At 43.3% G+C, this 21,488-nt stretch overlaps 2 protein-coding genes and 1 long non-coding RNA gene across 21 annotated transcripts in view; 1 reads left to right on the top strand and 2 right to left on the bottom strand.

Annotated features, from left to right (window-relative positions):
* Positions 1-83: 83 nt before the first annotated feature.
* LOC125286074 (protocadherin beta-16-like) lies at positions 84-2,707 on the bottom strand. Its single transcript, XM_048230771.1, has one exon. The coding sequence runs from the start codon at positions 2,568-2,570 to the stop codon at positions 150-152; it is 2,421 nt and encodes an 806-aa protein (XP_048086728.1). The 5' UTR covers positions 2,571-2,707; the 3' UTR covers positions 84-149.
* A 4,489-nt stretch (positions 2,708-7,196) lies between these two features.
* Positions 7,197-10,281, top strand: LOC125286766. Its single transcript, XR_007192240.1, has 3 exons — positions 7,197-7,382; positions 8,793-8,830; positions 9,629-10,281. It is a non-coding gene; the product is annotated as an uncharacterized LOC125286766 (long non-coding RNA).
* A 2,823-nt stretch (positions 10,282-13,104) lies between these two features.
* Positions 13,105-21,488, bottom strand: part of LOC125286799 (protocadherin alpha-C2-like) — a 176,173-nt gene continuing 167,789 nt past the window's right edge. For all 19 annotated transcript variants that reach the window (XM_048232100.1, XM_048232096.1, XM_048232095.1 and 16 more), the window contains exon 4: positions 13,105-16,805. In XM_048232100.1, coding sequence (XP_048088057.1) covers positions 16,510-16,805 — 296 coding nt within the window. In that variant the 3' untranslated portion in view covers positions 13,105-16,509. The remainder of the gene's footprint in view (positions 16,806-21,488) is intronic.

The raw sequence follows: 21,488 nt of genomic DNA, 5'->3' as shown, positions 1-21,488 counted from the left end.
TTTATGTGCCCATACACAATCAAAAGGAGTGTCCAACACTACCACTTTCACGAACAGTTTCTTGTCATAAAAGCTATATCTAAATGCAACAAAATATGGCAAAAGAAACAGATAGTAAACGCACATGTGATAAGAAAATAATTATTTATTTAGCTTACCGGAGAAGAAAGTTCAGCTACATTTCCAGGTGTATTGTGGTGGTTAAAGGCAGGTGGAGACTCGTTCAATGTCAAGTCAGCAGGTAGTGTTCCTTCATTGTAAGAGTTGACAAATTTAAAGTCACTGGTGCGAGATCCCGTGGTGAGATAAGCGTCATAACTGTAACAGCTGCGCAGAGTTCCGGTGCCGTCCACGTCTGCGTAATTTGGAGGAAGATAGGTACTTGGAATGGCTACAGGCCCGTCAAATAACAGCCTTGGTTTTCTTCTGTTACAGAATCTCATAGCCAGAGTGATGATGATGAAGGTGAGGAAGAAGGTGCTCACTGACACTAAAGCTATAATCAAGTAAAAAGTGAGTTTGGTGTAATTTCCCTCTAAAGACATGTCTTTAAACTCTGGAACTTCGGCCAAGTTATCTGATATGACTAAATAAACAGCACATGTAGCAGAAAGAGGTGGTTGTCCATTGTCTCTCACAGACACAACAAGGTTTTGTTTCATGCCATCAGTGACAGAGATGTCCCTCTGCGTCCTAATCTCGCCGCTGTGCTCACCAATAACAAACAGTCCAGGGTCAGTCGATTTGACAATGCTGAATGACAGCCACGCATTTTGCCCAGAGTCAGCGTCGACCGCTATTACTTTAGACACCAGCGAGCCTGCTTGGGCAGCTTTTGGTACCAGTTCAGTCATGAGAGAGTTTCTTTCGAGGGTTGGGTATAGTATTTGTGGGGAGTTGTCATTGTCGTCTGTAATGAAGATGTTCACGGTGACGTTGCTGCTAAGTGCAGGGGACCCGTTGTCTCTTGCTACGACAGTAACTTTAAAGCTCTTAAACTGCTCGTAGTCGAATGGTCTTACTGCATGAATAACACCAGTGTCACCATTGATAGAGATAAAAGAAGAGACTGAGTGGCTATTGACCTCGCCAGGTACCAGAGAATAAAACACGGTGCCATTTTGTCTCCAGTCCGGGTCTTTAGCCAGCACAGAACACAAGGATGAACCGGGTTTGTTGTTTTCGAGTATGTTGGCATGGTAATATTGTTTCTCGAATACAGGGGAGTTATCATTTACATCGCCTAATGATAACGAAAAAGTTTTGGACGAGAAGAGTGGAGGAGAGCCATCATCTGTTGCAGTTAGAGTAATATTATATTCTGGCTGAGCTTCACGATCCAACTCGGTTGTTGTCACTAGAGAAAAATGATTTTTGACAGATGGAACTAACTGTAGGGGTGCATGTTGGTCAATGGAGCACTTAATCTTGCCATTGGCTCTAGAGTCTTTATCTTGCACATAAATTAAGCCAATTTCGGTGCCGGAAGGTATATTCTCAGGTACCGGGGAAAGTAATGATTTCATAACAATTAGTGGAGGATTGTCGTTCAGATCTTCAACTTCTACAACAACTTTACATGACGCAGACTGGCCTGCACCATCTTTAGCTTTCACACGAAGCTCGAATGAAGATGATTCTTCGAAATCTATTGTGCCTTTCACTGTAATAACCCCTGTTGTCGGGTCTATGCTGAATAGATTTTCAGCATTGATTGAAATATAGCTAAATTCATAAGTTACTTCTCCGTTTGCTCCTTCGTCTGCATCGCTGGCGCTAACTTGAAAGACAATGGTACCTAAAGGGGAGTTTTCAAAAAGACTCACCTCATACACAGGCTGCGTAAACACAGGGACGTTGTCATTCGCATCGAGCACTTTTACATTTATAATCACAGAACCACTCCTCTTGGGAGATCCTCCATCATAAGCGGATAGAGTTAAAGAAAGGTGGTCCTGTTTTTCTCGATCTAGCTCATTCTCAAGAACAATTTCACTGTACTTGCCTCGATCTGTGCTGCTATGAACAGCGAGTGAGAAATGTTCATTGTTCGAGAGAGTGTAGCCCTGCACAGAATTCACCCCAGTGTCTGCGTCATGTGCCTCGTCTATAGAAAACCGTGCTCCTTTGCCGACCGACTCCTGTATCTCCAAATTAATCACATCGTTCCGGAACTTTGGGGAGTTGTCATTGATATCCTGTGTGTCCAGTGTTATCCGATGGAATTCTAATGGGTTTTCGAGAAATAAATCAAAATGCACCGCACATGACGGTCTCTGGCCACACATCACCTCTCGGTCCATTCTTTCGTTCACAGTCAGCTCTCCAGTCCACGAGTTAAACTCGCAATAGCGTTTGCTACCTTCGAAATCCAGTCTCGGTTTACGAGCAGAAAGCGATTTTGTGTCAATTCCCAAATCTTGTGTAATCTTCCCGACTACGGAGCCGCGTTGCATTTCCTCCGGAATGGAATATCGAACATCGCCTTTACAACCATGGAGGATAATGCAGACGAAGAGGACAAAGCCTGCCCACACTGACGGAGCCTTCACAGTCCACAGAGGTCTCATCTTTCAGATATCCCACTGACCAGTAAAACCAACTACAATGCCCGTCCAATTGCTAAAATGAGATTGATCCACGCATAGAGTAAGATTATGCGCATTGAAATCAATTCCCAATGCCCTGTTAGATCAAGCTGCTTGTGTCAGGCTATACCTAAGGAGGGGCATATAGAACTCTTCTAAACTTGATAAACAGCGACACATTGTGTTTTCCTATTAAACTGCAAGACGTGTTAAAAATGCACACTGCTTGTTGAAAATATATCAAATGAAAAAGTTTCATGAAAAGTGTAAACACAACGGTGAATTTGCACGCTGTATCAGTTTAGCTCATTTCAGAACCATGGACAGCAACTGTATACTGCCGCGATTAGTCTGGAGCTGTGCCTTCTCCTCTGTGGCGTCTGGGGCTGCGGCCCTCTGTACCCAGTGTGTGGACCAGCACTCATGGTTACGTAGACTTTCGATCATGATGTTTATTAACCCTTGTGTTATCCTCAAATCTTACCGACACTCTTTATCCTTGGGGTCAATTTGACCCCAGCTAAATAAACCCTAATATTGTTACCCAGTTTTTTTTGTGACAGGTACTTAACAAGAGTGTAATAACCACCATCAATAGCCCTACAAAACAATCCCACCCCCACACCCCTTTATGAACCTTGGAACCCTTGGCAATATGGAACCCTTGGCTGGCAATCCTGCCATGGCTTGTGTATGTAATAATGATAATAACAATATGTTCTCATCCAGTGTCAGTAGCCCAAAGGCTGCTGTTGTTCCCAATTTTTGACTTATACAGTCCTGCCAAAATGACTTATATGTAATGTGTGGACTTGTGTATGTAATAATGATAATAACAATATGTTCTCATACTATTCAAATAATAATATCCATAATGTGTCAAATATTCAGGTATCCTATGTTTCATACAGCTGGGGTCAAACTGACCCCAAGGAACATCAATGTACAACATATGTGTACAGGACATTGAAAACAAATTATTGTACAAATGTCATGCTAACTCTGTTGTACCCTTCAATTGAGGAAAAGTCATGAAACATGAAGCAAAAAAAAAAAAGTGAACCATATATTTTATGATGTTAAACGTTGCTTGGGGTCAAATTGACCCCAAGGATAACATGAGGGTTAACTTACAGTTTGTGAAGTTGATGCTTAGGTGATTAAAATACTACTTGATTTAAATGCTAAGTCACGTGGATGACTTTGCCTTATTATTCCAGTAAAATATGTACAAATGTATTGACATATATGAATATATTTATGTTCATATAAATGTACACTAGCCCTTCCAGAGTTAAAATACCAATGCTTTTCAATTGTATGTCCGAATATAGTCTTTTTTTTGTTTTTTTAAATCCCTACAGTGTATTTTTTTGTCTTATGGTATATTTGTACCACTACAAATTGTCTACATTAGCAATTATCTGTGTTAATCACTGCCGATATCATACTACCAAATTCAAAATATCTTTGTCCAAGTCCAACAAGACTCAAAAACAAAAAACAATGCCAAAATATTGGAACCAGGAGTGCCACTGTACACATTTTTGACATATGAAAGAATGTAATATTGAGCCTCAATAAAACTAGATCAACCATAATTTGAACCATCGAATCATTTCATGATTCACTATATGCAGCAACATTTTCTGTTTATTGAAGAACAATGCAATTCATGTAATTTTTATGTACTCATAAGAAGTGCATTGAAATCCATTTTTCAGTCCAGAAATGCATTCAATTTAAATATAAAATCGACATTATAACTGTATTCCAATTAATTAATTTGAGTACTAGATAGATAGATAGATAGATAATTTATTGATCCCCAGGGGATCAACATATTCATTGAAATACATTGATAGCAATAATTTTAGGGTTAAAATGAATAATAATTTAATTTCAAGACTAGTTGCAGTTAGCCATGTGGCCCCTCTTGGCATTAAACAAAGACACCCTCCCCTCCCCCAATGAAATGCTAATGTCCTGGTTCCAAGGGCTATCAGATCCACAAGACAAAGGATGTTACCTTGCTATAATGTATCCATGTGTCATGAAATGTAAATATATTCATGTTTGGTATCATTGTAATAGTCTCAGTACAATGATTGTAATGATTTGATTGTGAGAATGTTTGGAATATTCTATAAGTGATATTTCTGATATATAAGATATCTCTCCCCATGCTCTTCAGATAAGAATGGGTAGGTGTGAAGTAGGTGAGAGTAGGTGTGTCTGATGCCAAGTGGAGAACCAACCACGTGGGATTGTTTTGCCGCCAATTTCTTTCTTTGTTTAACCCATACAAAAGTGACTAACTTGCATTGTAAGAATTAGAACTAGATGGGGAACTGAGGAAGAGAGAGAGAGGTTGATCCAACAGAGGCCATGGCCTCTGTGCCATGGCCTAGGCTACATAGACAATAGACCATTTTTTGTACCCTCTCTGCTTGTGACAGAATAAACCTGATTCCTAAGTTTTCCTGAAGTTTGCCAGTCTAAGATTAATATTAAGTAATTATTCACCACAATTACTTTCAACATTTAAATTTATTTCTTTATGTTGACCAAAATTGCACTGCCTAATTCGGTGGAGGTAACCTACTACATTTGTAAGGGTCATTCTGTGTCAAATCAGATAGGGTCCAGCATAATGGTTGCAGCACAGTCTCATATTTTTGTAACTTTTCGTCTACATAATGTGTAGGTCCCAAAACTAACCTCTTGAAAAATAGTTTTGTTCTATTCCAATATTTTCATTTTTCACTGTTGGATTTTTTTAATGACATTCTCAAAAATGCTTTATCTTGTTAGCCATGTTTGGGCATTAATATCTTAAGAAAGTAGTATTCCTAGCCTGACCAAATCCTTCAGGATGTATGGCAGACAAAGAAGCACAGTTAGCAGCTCGTACATCTGCACTGCATGCCCCCTGATTTTAGATGCAGAGCAAAATGCAAATTGAGTGATATTGAGGATAATGTATAAGTCATTTTTGTACCCACATGGCATTGATCAATGTTTTTGTGTGCAAATGCAATACTTCATTAATGTTGTGCCAATATGTTAGGTTTCCACAATATCTGAACATGAAACTACTAAGGATAAAACAAGGTGATTGGTCTAAAATGTTATGTGGGATACTGTAGCTAGTATACCATATACCATATACATGTACCATATAATGAATACAAAGAGGGGTGAAATATAAATCTGGTTTGAGCCGTCTTGAGGTATCGTGGGCCTAATTCAACTAAACACTGAAGGAAGGTGCCTACATGAAAACCCCAGTGTAATGCTAATGAAGGCTGCTCTGTTGGTGATGTTTTTGCCCACAAAGGTTGCATTGTTGGTGATTTTGTTTTTGATGTTAAATAGGCTCAGTTGTTGATTGGTTACTGTGGGAAATCCCCTTCCTATAACACAAGAAATGTAACATATCTCTGGTGTATATCTGAAATTTCCTAAACAAATGTAGAAACAATCCACGCATATGATGTCAAGTGGATAAAAATATTGAGGGTGCAGGGCCCTTGGAGTCATCCTTCCCCCCACCATCCAGTGCTCCTGACAGGCAACAAAAAACATCATCATGGCACTAAACAGCACCCCCCTCCCCTCCAATCTAAACTATGACATTTGTCAATAACTTCTAAAGTGACTTTTTAAATAGCCCTTCAGGAAGGTCACTTCAATTTTAATTAATTGTAAACTCCAGGCACTCTGCAATCTTTCTAGAGGTCACCAATATCTGGAGGCTATACATATGGCTATACATATGCTCCAGATAGCTACAGCTATGTTGAGTCTCAGATCGTCAAATGTCACAATGCCACAATCTGATAAAGGTATCAAACATGTATACTTTTAATAATGCCAATGTTTATTCATGGGTATTGTTTGATTAATTGATTCATAAAAAATATATTGTAAGTTTTGTACCTGAGCCACGGAGGATGTGGTTTCTGGTGTAACCTCATAACTGCTTACATGCTCATATTGTTCAAGTGAAAGCCACTAGGCCTACTTCATCTGTCTGCAGGTTACTCTAGGCTAAACGGTACTTATTAACATGGCCAGCCTTTAATAGTTAGTTTTAGATTAAAAGAGGGTCTGACATTTAAACGTACTTCACTATTGAATACTGTGGTTTCCAATTCCAACCATTGTGTGAGGAAATCAGTGATTTTCCTGCCGTAGCAATAGGCTACTACTACTCCTCATCTTTGGAGGAGTGAGGCAGCGGCACGCTGTGTGACACGGAGAGAACTGCAAGTGAATCCACCCTTCGACACACCAAGAGGATGCTCCAATCCGGAAGCAAAAGCGCAAGGACGAGCCGTCATGGTTTTAAAACTGGGTCCAAATCATCACAGTGAACACTTCAAACACGTTCTCTTGTGCCTTTAACACAATTCAGTTTAAAGGAATACCATTGAGTTTAAAGGAATAGGCGGAATCTGTGTTTTTGTCAAAACAAAAACACAGAGACCGGCGAATTCGCTTCGATGGTGTGGATGATCATTCACACAATGCGACTCCATACTCTTTTATTGATCTATACTATAGCCTAGCCTACTTTAATTAATTTAGCCTCACGTTTCAAGACAGAGGCTTGCTTGAATAGCAAAAATAAGTTTTTATTTAGATTTGCTGCTTAAACAAGTCTCACCTCAACACAGCTGTGGCAAATAATCAGGTTGTCCTCATTTGTCTGCCGTAGGCTACTCTCATCTGCGCCTCTGATGATGACGAAAAAGAAGACGAGAGTCCAGATCCACCACTTGGTTTGAGGTCTGTTGACTTGTTTGTAATTCCGCTGTTCTTTCCCTCTTAATCAATAAGAGCCACTGTTGCTTTCTGTCGTTCACCAATTAGCTATTCCAATGCTGATCATGTACGTAGGTTTATTTTTATAGGTCCAGGAAAGCCCAAACGACATATTCAATCAGTCGCGAACTCTCTTCCACCCACAATGGCCAACGACGCACGAAACATTCTAAACAACACTTTTTCAACATATTTTGTATATCTTTTCTTGTCCTGGAGGGGGTTTATTCGACAAACAGTTTGGAACTTCCATCATCCTTTACAGCATAGCCCCACTTGCACTGGTCGGGGGCGCTATAGGACAGTCTAAAAAATAATTGTATAGACTTCATCACCCAAAGACTTCTAGGTTAGATTAAGTGCAGTTTTCACAACACAACGGCCAGCGACTGTTCCTGTTACATATCTTAAGGTGACTGTCAAGAAGATAGCTGTATGGGGCAACGATCATCGTTTATATCTACAGCGTGAAGTATTTTACCTCCAACACAGTAGCCGCCTTTTCCTCCACGTTAAAAGCTGAACGAGGAATTAAAAATGGACGACACGCTATAGCTTAATGCAATAGGTGCCAAGTATTGTCTAGTATGGGTTCAATGCATCAATACGGTTATTAAACGCCTTACAACCCGTCGAAATCTTCTCCCTGAACATGTCTGTACAGCGTGCTTCTGTTTTGCTACGTAACACAATGCGTCTTCCCGCAGCGCATTATGGGAGCTGTGGTCTTTTAAAAATTAAAGCGTTGTCAGTTCTCTGATCTCAGAGCTCCGTGGGCTATGTAAAGTGTAAATACTCACCTTGTTTTATTTTGGCTCTAATGTCGCTTTAGCAATTAGCACAGTTTGTGGATTAGTTAAGAAATTTAAAGCAGGAATGAAACATGCTGGCTCAGTTCATGAATGGTGCACACGTACACATTAAATGAGTCAGAGTTCTCTGCATACAGGACACGGGGGAGGATTTAAAAGCCCTTTTTTCAGATCAAAGTAATCAGATGCTAATTGTATCTTGGCCGCACCGACAGCGTTGGGAGCAGAATAATGAAGAGCCAAGAGATTCTGTAGCACCAAGGTTCATCAGATATGCTATCCAATGAACCTCAGTCTCACAGGACTGAAGTATTTGTGCCTGCCAGATGGGTGTGCCTGCATTTCATCTGTTTCTCACACACACACACACTACCGCCATCACAATATTTTTTTGTTTTTACCTTAAAACAATCTTCAAACTGCAATATTATGGGAGGCTACATTAGACATTTTGCATCCCCATCTTTCTGCTCCATGAGGCTACGTTTTTATTCATTATACTCATTTTGCATTACTGCACTCATATTTCCATTGATATAACAATAATTTCTTTCATTTTCAGTACTGTAAGTGGACCTGGCAAGAACACATAGTTCAGAGGTCAGTGGTGGCTGGCAATTGAAAGGTCACTTGTCTGAATCTCTTGAAATTGTGAGCTGTACCCTCGGACAAGACACTTGATCTGTACAGTGACTGTCGCTTTCCACCCAGCTGTAAAATTGGGTGCTGGTTTCGGCTGGGAGTTACCCTGGTGTCCCATCCCAAGGGAGTTGGTGATTCATCCACTTCACACCGTAGAAACCGGGGTGTAAGCACCAGGGCCTATTAGCGGTCACGTCCACTTGACCTCCAGATAGATAAGTCACATATTCAAGTGTTTTTGCATATTAATGGAGACTCAACTTTAAATTAGTGGAGGTGTTTGAGATATGACGACTGTTTCTTGTGCCCTCTCACCCTTGTGTTCAACCCTAAGTGTAAGCTCACACAGCGAGACTTATTGTTCATGTGGAGGGTGCATCTGAAGTGCCATGTTCTTCGTAAAAAGTGTACAGAAAAATTGTTCCCCATGTCGCCATTTCTCTTATAATGTTCTAATGTTTATTATAGTGTTGCCAAGCTGCTAGAATGCTGCCCAGGGGTGCACTTGAACAACAACTACTGGCTTTTAACGCATGCACGCACGCACACACACACACACACACACACACACACACACACACACTCTGTTATGGTCATTAACCTTTATTCATGTGTGTGTGTGTGCGAGGGTGTGTGTGTTTATTTATGTGTTCCATTTGAGGGAAAGAGAGAGATAGAACATGAGTTGGCTGTATATCCTGTTAAGCGCCCTACCTGTTGTTTATTCTGGTCTTGTGTCTCATCTCGTCTCTGCAGGCCTGGCTTGGCGACAGCATCTGTGGCCGTCAGCGCTCTGATTTATGGCGGGCGGTAAATGTGCCGTCGCCACGTCTTTGGCTCCTGCCCGTTTGCCAGCTCAGCAGGAAGTCGCTCGCTCTCTGCTGAGTCACTCGGCGTGGAGGTGAGAGCGACCCTGGACGCTCCCGACCATAGCGTCCACCCCTGGCCCTCCTCCCTTGAACCTTTTCCCAGGACAGTGGCGGTACAAACTGCACGTGAGTGGTGCTAGAAAGACTCCAGACCCACACAGCTCGGTGACATCTGACCACCACCACCACTGCCGCCACCCAAACAAACTAACAAACAAGACTCAGCCTGTACACAGTGATGGATGATGACAAGTGTTATGCAATAATTGATGAACGCAGTTTGTCAGTTTGAGTTTGAGATGCCCCGTCTCAGTGACACTTGATCAAAACACTGCCTCCTAACCAAAAAGGACTTCTCAGCAAAACACTGGAATACTTTTTGATGGATCTGAATGAATTATTTACTTTTGAGTCGGTTTGAGATGCCATTATTTAACCCCTTTTCTATCACTTCAATAGCTTCCAGTCAGTGTGTTGTAGATGCCCATTCCCATGAATACAGACAGATGTAGTTGCGTTAGTGATGCAACTGAGGTTTATATGTATGTTACTGATAGTCTCTTGCTGACTCATGTTCACTACATAGAACAGGTACAGAGAATCCCCCCCCCCCTACCCTTTAACCTCACAGGCCTCTCCTATGCAGTCTCTGCATCCCCCCATGCAGTCTCTGCATCCCCCCCCCCCCTACCCTTTAACCTCACAGGCCTCTCCTATGCAGTCTCTGCATCCCCCCCACCCCTACCCTTTAACCTCACAGGCCTCTCCTATGCAGTCTCTGCATCCCCCCCCCCACCCCCACCCTTTAACCTCACAGGCATCTTCTCCTATGCAGTCTCTGCATCCCCCCCCCCCTACCCTTTAACCTCACAGGCCTCTCCTATGCAGTCTCTGCATCCCCCCCCCACCCCTACCCTTTAACCTCACAGGCCTCTCCTATGCAGTCTCTGCATCCCCCCCCCACCCCTACCCTTTAACCTCACAGGCCTCTCCTATGCAGTCTCTGCATCCCACACATCACTCCTGCTCTGGCTCCGTGCGCTCTGCCACAAAGCATCTCCATATTCATTAGCTGGGCCCTCTGCCTCCGCTCCTGTAGAACTATCGCTGCTGGCTAGAATCTCAGCCCATTTACTGTGTTTTGTTTATTTGGTTTAGTTTGGCCACAATGTTTGTTTACTCCCAGCTAAGCACTTAAAATGGAAGGTAATTGAGAAAGCACACAGTGCTGCGATCTCTAATAGGCACTTTGTGGACGAGTCCTCACGGACGTGGATCTGTTTGCGGGAACGAGGGGAGGGGGGAGGCACAGGAGTAACCGCAACGAGCCCATGGAGAGGGGGCGAGCTTCTAGCAGTTTCTATCTGGGACTGCAAGTCAGTGTGGCTGCAGTAGGCACTGCAGCTGCGGAGATGCGCTGTGTGTGCCTTTGAAGTTCAGGAGACTGTCAAATGTTCTGGGACTACACCCTTCCCTTCTCTCCCTTTTCAACTCCACCTCCACCTCTGATTGTCTTCATCTCTTAGTTGAGCCAGATACATGTTGCCATGGAAACCTGTCCCATCCTTTTGGTAACTATAGTAACCTCTTCCTTGATCATAACGGTGTGTAAGCTGTTTGTGATTCACTTTCCGTCATATTTCTCTTTATTTTATTTTGAAAGTTGCAACCATGATGTAAACCTTTCCACTGTGCTATGTGGCATTTCTTAGAAACTAGTTTCATGTAACAGAGAGAGAGAGAGAGAGAGAGAGAGACAGAGAAGAGACAGAGAGAGACAGAGAGAGAGAGAATGAACGGGAGAGAATCTGAGAAGTGGCAACATCTCAGCTGCTGTTCAAAGGCTTGTTGAGAGAACTGAGTACTGCATACACAGCAACCAAACACAAGCAAGAGGCTCCACAGAGATGAGAGAGGCAGAGAGCGCCGGAGCACTAAAGACTGGCTGGTTAACACTCATCAGCCAGCCAGTGACGATGAAAGCCTCATTAGCAGAATAAATTAAAATTAGCATCAATAGCAGATGTCGTTTCAGATGATCAAGACTTCAGGGCACAATGACTGCTTCCAGAAATCCCTCAATGGCTTAATGATGGCTAATTATCATCATCCCCCCCCCCAAAAAAAAATGAAAAAGAAAAATAAGAAAAAAAGAAAGAGAGGGAGAATTCAGTCTGGATCGATAGATGCGTGGATGGCCTAGGCTGTATCAGTGCCTCCCAGGCTTATTTTCATCATGTCTCTGCTGAGGCAATGTGACGCGCAATGTCAGAGCAGACAGCAATTAATTCACTGAGACATGGGAGAGAAGAGAGAGAGAGAGAATGAGCGGGAGAGAATCTGAGAAGTGGCAACATCTCAGCTGCTGTTCAAAGGCTTGTTGAGAGAACTGAGTACTGCATACACAGCAACCAAACACAAGCAAGAGGCTCCACAGAGATGAGAGAGGCAGAGGCAGCGGAGCACTAAAGACTGGCTGGTTAACACTCATCAGCCAGCCAGTGACGATGAAAGCCTCATTAGCAGAAGAAATTAAAATTAGCATCAATAGCAGATGTCGTTTCAGATGATCAAGACTTCAGGGCACAATGACTGCTTCCAGAAATCCCTCAATGGCTTAATGATGGCTAATTATCATCATCCCCCAAAAAAAAAAATGAAAAAGAAAAATAAGAAAAAAAGAAAGAGAGGGAGAATTCAGTCTGGATCGATAGATGCGTGGATGGCCTAGGCTGTATCAGTGCCTCCCAGGCTTACTCATCATGTCTCTGCTGAGGCAATGTGACGGCGCAATGTCAGAGCAGAGACAGCAATTAATTCACTGAGACATGGGAGAGAAGAGAGAGAGAGAGATAAAGAAAGGAATGAATGAACGAGGGAGGGAAAGAAGGAAGAGAGAGGAAGCAGGAGAAGTAGAGGAACAATTTTACTAAGTGCTGCATTTTGTGTGTGGCCAGGAGGTCCACACTACAGAGATAAGTATTTACTTTCATTCCTTCTTCAAATCTGACAATCTGGTACTTTTGGCATGTGCTTTTGCCAGTAACTAGTTTTGATATTGGTATCATCTTCATCGTATCATGGAATATGGGTTATGGTGATATGAAGGACGGATATACACACTTTTCATCCCCCTATGACCAGTTAGTGTGACTGTCGGGAACAAGCAGTCTGCATAAAATAATGAATAACTTTTGCACACTAGCCAAATATATCAATAAAATATTTTAAAGCATTTAACAGTGTGAATTGTACCTTTGTTGGTGTTCTAATGTACACCACTTACTTTTCTGTGTATCAGAGCACACCTAGGGGAGTGGATACATTCTTGTGCTTAAAAAATGTCAATGTAGAGACTGTCAGTCACGTTCTTAAGAAAGAAAACTTTATTTATTTTTGTGATTTATAAACAAAACACAGTACCACTTTATCCATTGAAATGAAATAAAAAAGAGAGATAAATGAACTTCACTACTTCACCGTTACAGTTGATGAGCAGGTGTACAAAAAGGTTTAACAACAGATGTGCCCTGCCCCAAAGGACAGCATAGCGCCACCTACTGACCACCACCATACACTGAGAAAAAATGACAGCATGAACGCTCACTAAATACAAGCATACACTACATATACTGTATTTTACATTAGGATTTTTTTTATCGCTTTTCTTTTTTTTTCTTCAAAGAAGGGGTGAAAGAGAAGATATTCATTGTAGAGTTGTCATACATAGTAATCCCATTACAATATTACAGTGTTAGATAGATCATTATGTCAAAGCCAGACACAAAATTTTTTTTTTTTTTCATTTACATGTTTTTTTTGATCATTAGTCATCAAAAATAAACAAAAAGATGAAAATAAAAGAGGAAAAAGTATGCTCGAGGGCATCACACTATAGCATGTACAAATATCTAGAAGGTTAGTTTAACGTCATAGAACTCCACCGTGAGTGGGTGCAGAGGGTGTCAGATGCAGATGCTTGGCAGAGACGGTACATACACAAATCTCTTGTGCGAGTGATGAACATAAAGATCATAACAAAAATAATAGAAATCATAGCCATCTATGTCTATATTCATATATATCTCTATATAGTATGTGATTTTTTCTTCTTCTGATTAGTACATGCAGCAGTCGACAAATGTTGGGACGTCAACATTTTGAGCTATGAGATTTGGTGGGGGTGTGGCTACAGATTAGACAGGTGGGGCAAGGGAGCCAATAGCAGCGGAGCTGAAGCATGTTTCTGCCTTTTGATTGGATTACTAATTTCTTACAATACGGTGAATGGGAACAGTGGTGATACAGAAGCTCTTCTAACACACATAGAGACTTCAGGTTTGGCTTTTTGGAAAAGCTGGTTCATGTTTGCGTAGCCAATTCATACATTTACATTCTTATCTCAAATAGACCTCAGTTAAAAAAGGATCAGTGTGCATTTGTTTAGAGTATGGCTTCAGCTGCATTGGAAATAGATATAATTTGAAAGGTTTGAGGACAGAGGCAGGAGTTTTTGCAACCCCAGCGTCCCCACTGTCACCTCCGTCACGCCTGACCCTTGACGTCTGTCTCGTTTCCTCTCCTCTCTTTGGACGTGGTGATGACCAGCGCAAGCGTGTGAGCAGAGACGCGCACGGTTTTCAAAACACAGACCTGGCAATCACTGGTTTTCGAAAAAGCTCACAAACAAAGAGAAAGCACTGGACTGTGTTTTGTGTTTTTGTTGTTGTTGTTTTGTTTTGTTTTGTTTTGTTTTGTTTTCCAAACACATACCGTACAGATCTTAAAAGAGTCCACCCGGGCCACCTCTGGGTCGAAACACAGGCCTTTTTGCTTTGAGCATTACTCCATGCTACAGGTTGAGCACACCACAATGTCCAGAAGAAACACACCCAGCTACCCAGAGGGGGGGACAGTGACCAGTGCCCTGGTCAGTGAGAGAGAGAGTGAGAGACAGAGACAGTGTTTGGTGTCCTGAAAGAGGAGGACATCCTAAAGATCACTTAAAGCTTGAGGAAAAATAGAGACAAAAGCAAAACAAGAGAAAAAGAGCGAGCATAAGAAAGCACGGCCCTTGACTGCTAAAGCTCAAACTGAAAAAAAAACAAAAAAACACACAAACAAACAAACAAAAATGGAACCAATATACCCTGGTATGAAGGAGCAAAGTCATTTGTAAGATTCAGTGAGGGTCCTTTTGTGTGCATGTGTGTGTTGATGTAAGTGTGTGTGTGTGTGTGTGTGTGTGTGTAGGATGGTGGGGTACTGTCAGTTCACTCAGTGATGAGCTGAGAAAGCAGGCACAAATCCAGGGTAAGGGGGGTACGGGCAAAGTCTACAAGCATCGGGAAGGCGCTACCAAACATTCACAGCATAAGCTTCAAGCTTTCACTAAGAAGGGAGAGAGGGGGAATGGGTAGGAGAGGGTTAACTTCTTTTTTTTTTTTTTTTTTAAAGAAAAACATTCCTAGTGCTCTAAAACGACTCCCAACAACTTCAATCGTAGAACAAAACTTTCCAACACAAGCTTTAATCTGCTTGTTAGAACACACTGGGGAACCGAGGCTGTTTTTCCCCGCTGTTCCTCCCTTCTCTATGATTCAACCCAGTTCTACTCTCCAGAGGTTTGCTTGTAATAAAAATTAGTAATGCAAGGGAGGCGAGTGTGCTGCTAGCCCTGCGAACGCGTGGAGGAGAAGGGGCCTAGCTGACCCCAGCACTAGGGGGTGGGGATGGGGGTAGTAACTGGACTTTGGACCCTGCTCTTTCGTTTGTGAGGGAAAGGGAGAATACACATTTCCATAATACACATTTACAGAGCCTTGGAGAGAGTGTGCTGATAAGGTCAACAACAAAAAAGAAAAACAACGTAAAAAAGTGCTGGCATTCCGTCGTTCGGCTGAAATATATATTTTTGCTTTTTTTCCTATTCGGTTAGATGGTCTACTTGCTTTTTCTCTCTCCAGGACTTTTTTTTTTTTTAAATAATCGGGTGTCCTTTCGTGATCTGAACAAGGGTCCATTTTGTTTCCATCCGGAGAACACTGACAGAGTAAAACAAGCAGAAGCGGTGGCCGTGTCACTTTGCTTTACATACAGACGGCGGCCATCTTGTGACCAACATATTTACAAGAGCATGTGTCCTACTGCCTAATAACATGCATTTCACCCAGGAGCTTTCTGACTTGCCTCCTGTATTTATTTTTTGCTTTCTCTTTCTCAGAACACAGCTTTCTATATCAACTCAGGAGAGCCACATGAGCTTGTTTTGTTGTTGTTGTTGTTGTTGTTGTTGATGTTCTTGTTTTACGTTTGCTTTCCATGCCTGGAAAGATTATACGAGTAGGACCAAGTAAGACAGAGGTGCCAACATGAGCCAAGGAGGCAGATCAGGATGGTGGGCAGGGGGCAATGCCACCCCTTAACTCTCAGGCACACAGGCGATAGAGTAGAATTAATCTCAGAAGGCGTGACTGATTAAAACCCTCTACAGTTGACTAGGGATGAGGAGAATCAATTTAAGGCCAAATCTTCAGTATTTAATGTGGGGAAATCAGTTGGAGCCATGAAACACGTGGGCACACGACTAGCATGCCGGTGGTTGTGGATGTTTTTTCTCTCTCTCTCTCTCTCTCTCTCTCTCTTTGGATGTTGTTTGTGCCATCCTGTTGGCTTATCTATCTATCATTGGTGTTGGCACCTCTGTCTTACGAGTCTCAAAAACATCTATCCCTCCTCTATCCCTCCTCTATCCCTCGCTCCACTCCTCTACTCGTCGTCGTCTTTCCCTTTCTCCCGCTTGTCCTTCTTCTCCTTCTTCTTCTTCTTCTTCTTCTTGGCCTCCTCCTTCTTGCCGAAGGTGATGAAGTCGCTCTTGTCGTCGCCCTCCTGGCCCTGGCGGATGGAGATGATGGCCGGCGAGCCCGGGATGATGAAGGCCTCCGGCGGCATCTCGCCCGGCTTCAGGTGCTGCGGCCCGGGGGGGCCTCCGTAGCGGAAGTGCCAGCTGTTGGAGTCCACGCCTGCGCCCATGGGCGGAGACACCTCTCCACCCTCAACTCCGTCTGATGGAGAGAGAGAGCGAGAGAGAGAAAGAAAGAGAGAGAGAGAGAGAGAGAGAGACTGTCAACACCATTTTCATCATCTATATCAATAAAGGCCACTGCCGTCCACCCTCTGTTTCTTTAAGGGAGACAGAGTGGAGATTATAGTTATAAAGCACTGTGAGAATCAATGATAGTTGGATCCAGCAGCAATCTCACAGCAGATATGAGACATATTGAATGCATTTTATAGTCACTAACATGAACATAAAGCCAGTTGCTCTCAAAACCTTAATCCCTTCCTGTATTTACATTTATAACTATGGATTATGCGTTGCTATGTAGCAATCCTTTTGTCTGGCAGCAAGATTTAGTCCAGACCTCTCTATATGTCTGGCATGGAAAATACTCTGTCATTTTAGTGCCAGTAATTTCTTTTCAACTTTAAATAATAACAAAATGGTATAAAATATAGTGCTATGGCTTCAAATCGAATGGTTTTAAAAGGCCTTTGGACCTGGATCACAGCAGAACGGGGGCGTGTGTATCCGCCCCAGACAGAAGGCCAGCAGGAACACCTAATCTCAAAGAGAAGCCTGAGAGCCGTGCGGAATCAGAGCGTCAGAACATTCAGTGGACCGCGTTCCGTCCACACCCGATTACACATCAAAAAACACTCCATCTATCACAGCAGGGGAGGAACGGGTGGAGGAGGGAGAGGGAGCTCAGAGAAGAAAAGAGTGGCATTTTAACAGAGAACAAACACGTGTTTACCCTCTTTGCACACTGCCATTTCACTAAATTGGACTGAAACAGTTTTATTTATGGAGTTGGCCCTTACATTGGCCGGGAGCGCAGCTAAAGGGCAATGTTAGAGAGTAGCACAGATAAAACAGAGTATGCCTGAGTCTGTGTGTGTGTGTGTGTGTGTGTGTGTGTGTGTGTGTGTGTGTGTGTGTGTGTTCCCATGCTTCATTGTGTGAGCATGCTTGTGGATGCTGCCCACTTGCATCTCATTTGCGCTCCTGTCTGAGTGTTAAATATGAGTCAGTCTTCTGGCCCTACTCTCCCTCTCGTCTGCCTGCTTCTGCAGCTCCATAAATCGGGTGGCGGGCAGGCAGGCAGGCAGGCAGGCAGGCAGGCAGGCAGGAGCAGAGAGGCTTTGAGGACAGGCATAAATTAGACTTCATTACTCCGAGAGCCAGTCCTCCAGTTTGCCCAGCATCCAGTCAGCCCAACGGTGATGTGGCACTTTTCACAAGACTCCACAGTCAAAGCAACACACCTCATTTACACTACGTTTCTCTACACGTTTTCTTTTGTTTTGTTACTTCTCTCACTCTGTCACTTTTTTTGCCCTACCCCTCCCTCATACACCATCATACACTCTCTCTTTCTCTCTCTCTCACACACACACACACACACCATCCCCCTGCTCAGACCCATACAGCTGTGACCTACATTACCCTTCATATATGTCCCTGTCCGAGAAATCTCCTCTTTCTCCCTCTCCCTTTTATCATTTCTTCTGCTTTTGCCTTCCCTCCCTCCCTCCCTCCCTCCTTCCTTACTTCCGGAGGGGAGTTAGTGAGTGTGTGCAGTGGAGTGTGAGGGAGTGTGTCTGGGAGGGAGAGATGTCCTTAGATAGGAGCAGTAACATGGCCCAAACACCCATCACACACAACCTCTCTCTCTCTTTTTATCTCTCTCTCTGTCTATCTATCTTTCTATTTTTCTCTCTCTCTCACTCTTTCTCTTTCTCTCTCTTTTTCCCTCTCCCTCTCCCTCTGTCCTTGTCTCAGAAATGACAGGTGCACAATACGCAGTGACTGAATGCCACTTTAAAGGCAAGTAGCAGACTTATTGAAACAGGAGTGCACCATGTAACCATAGCACATAGTGCAGCTTCTACAAATGTAATTACAACCTTCAATTAAGAAGGGAACAGAAGAATACATGTGTTGTCACACCAAAAAGCTTTTGTCTTATCTCCCTCAGATAAGAAATTGATGAGCTTCAGGCAGGCAAATATAACCTAAGAGAATCTCTTTTTTAAGAGAGAGGCACCTACTGAATAAGTAACAGCAAGAATAAATCAATGCCGGTAAAATAAACAGCAATTACTAAAAGGAGAGGGCTAGATAATATTAAATATGAATGTCTTTCTCTCTCTCAATCTTCTTTATTTTCTTGTGCACTTGTCTCTGTTTATCTGTTAAATGCGGCTAGATCACTCATGCTTTACCTCAAGTGGCTTCTCTCGAGCGTTTTAGTCAGTCAGTCAGTGGGGCAAGGGCGAGAGGATTCTGGGAATAAATCTGCCCTTAACGTGATGTCCACAGCTAATCTCATTCACCGATGAAGTCAGACACTTGCACACACGCAGACACACACACACACACACACACACACACACACACACACACACACACACACACACACTGTCTGGCAGACACACAAACGCAAACGCAAACACACACACACACACACACACACACACACACACACAAAGAGTGTAGCAAGCCTTTAATCTTATTTTTGTCCTGTCAGGACCAACCACTGCATTGCAAGAGTGCACTTGGTGGTGCAGCACGATGGGTGGCCATTTTCTCTGCTGTTTGAAGACAGAGAACAAACAGCCCGACCACATACAGAAGACTACAGAGGACCAGGCTGCTAGACTCAGAGGTCAAGAGAGATGGACACTGAGATAGATGAAGCGATGCAAGTAGTGAGAGAGGCACCACACACACACTAGACAAAAAATACAACAACAGAGAGAGGGTACCCATAACTATCAGTAACTATCATTTTGTGACTTAAAATATATAGACACATGAGGGATTTGACCATATAAATATAATACCATGTAAATATATAATAAATCCATATATATATATATATGGATTTAAAGATAATGACAAACTGACAAACCCATGTATAAAAAAAGCAGCTTCAGGCCTCAGGTCAGGCCTAGATTGTGATCTCTGCTTTCTCACACTCTTCACAAGATGGAGCCCTCAGGCTGAGGAAAAGCCCAGGTGCTGTGACTTAATGGCTTAATCACATTCTAATCCATCAGGCTGAGCAGATGGGCGAGGAGACGAGAGAGGGGTTTAGAAACGCAACACCGGGTCAGTCCTGATCAGACAGGTCAGCACCTCCTTAAGACCCACGGTGCGGCCAAGCAGGCCAGAGAGCACACGAGGGCAGCAAACACTCCTCTGTTTGTCGAAAGGGCCATGTCGTCTGTTTGTCTCAGGCCTCTCTGACAACTCTGACGTAAACGTAAAAAGATGCGAAAACTCTCCAGGGCTCAATTCGTCCCGCGTCAGGTTAAGTGGACAAAGGGGGAATGTGAGGTGGTGGTGTTATGACAGCGTCAGGTTGAGCCCCTGACTCACCGCTCACCTAGGCACAGGCCACTCGCTCCGTCACACACCAAATGAGTCATTTGTGTGTGTATGTGTGTATGTGTTTGTGTGTTTTCACTAGGCATAAACAATGAATGAGGACAACAGTCCAGGCTGGGTGTTTTTCGTTACCCTCTGTTTTTTTACCACCTTGACTACCAGACACAAAAAGATACACAGGGGTGTAAAAAAAAAGGACAAAGCGGCCACGCCTTCAATGATGTCATGCCTGTCATATCCCAGGCCACACCCCCTGGGCTGCCCCTTAACCAGTCAGATGAACCTCCTGTCCCAGGCCACACCCCTAACACTGGAGAATGAGAACAATGAACTACCCAGATAAACAGGGGGCAGACAAAGAGAGGGAGAGAGAGAGAGAAAGAGAGAGAGAGGATGAAAGAGAAAAACATACAAAATCTTTGGGGAGCTGACTAACCTGTCAATTCCCACAGCACCGATGCAATCTCATAAAAACGCTCTCCCTCTTTCTCTCCCTCCCTTCGTCCATGTTTCTATGCCTCCCTCTCTCCTCTCCCTCCTTCCCTTTCTTGTTGCCAGCTGCTCCTATTCTACCTTTGTCTCTGCCCACCCCTGTACCCCTCCTCCGTACCCCTCCTCTGTATCCCTCCCTCCTTTACTCTCTCTCTCCCTCTGCTTTTCTTTCTGTCTCCTGTCAGAATGGTAACAAAGACACATGCCTTGCCCTAGGTGGATTCAGACGCTGCCAATGTCGGATTTGTCGATGAGTTTTGCACAGCAAAACAGCTCCTTTTCCTCCTCTCTCTCTCTCTCTCTTTCTCTCTCACTCTTTGTTGTCCACTCTCCCTGCATGTCCTCTCCATCTCCCTGACCTTTTATCAAATGTAGCGTGCTAACACGGGAAACACACACACACACACACACACACACGCACGCACATACAACACAAATAAACTCACTCGCAATCTCCCTCCAGTGATGTGGGTTTAATCAGCAATAAGGGTGTTATTAAAAGATAATTGTTATTGAGAAGGAATGATCATAACCGTAAACAAGTGATAGGGAGCAAAGTCATACAGCCACACCTAAGTGCCCTCTCTCTCTCTCTCTCTCTCTCTCTCTCTCTCTCTCTCTCTCTCTCTCTCTCTCTCTCTCTCTCTCTCTCTCTCTCTCTCTCTCTGTCTTACTAACTCTTCCTCTCTTTCTCCATCCATTGCATGCCTCTCTCTCCTCTCTTGTCTAGCCCAAGGTTCTGCACGTAGAGAAATCAGTTGCCACGTCTCTTTTGCTTCCATCCTCTCTCTCTCTCTCT

The sequence above is a fragment of the Alosa alosa genome, chromosome 21, assembly GCF_017589495.1.
Source record: "Alosa alosa isolate M-15738 ecotype Scorff River chromosome 21, AALO_Geno_1.1, whole genome shotgun sequence".
NCBI classification, from domain to species: domain Eukaryota; kingdom Metazoa; phylum Chordata; class Actinopteri; order Clupeiformes; family Clupeidae; genus Alosa; species Alosa alosa.
Note: the sequence above shows the minus strand (reverse complement) of the source record. Positions and strands in the feature narration are given on the sequence as shown.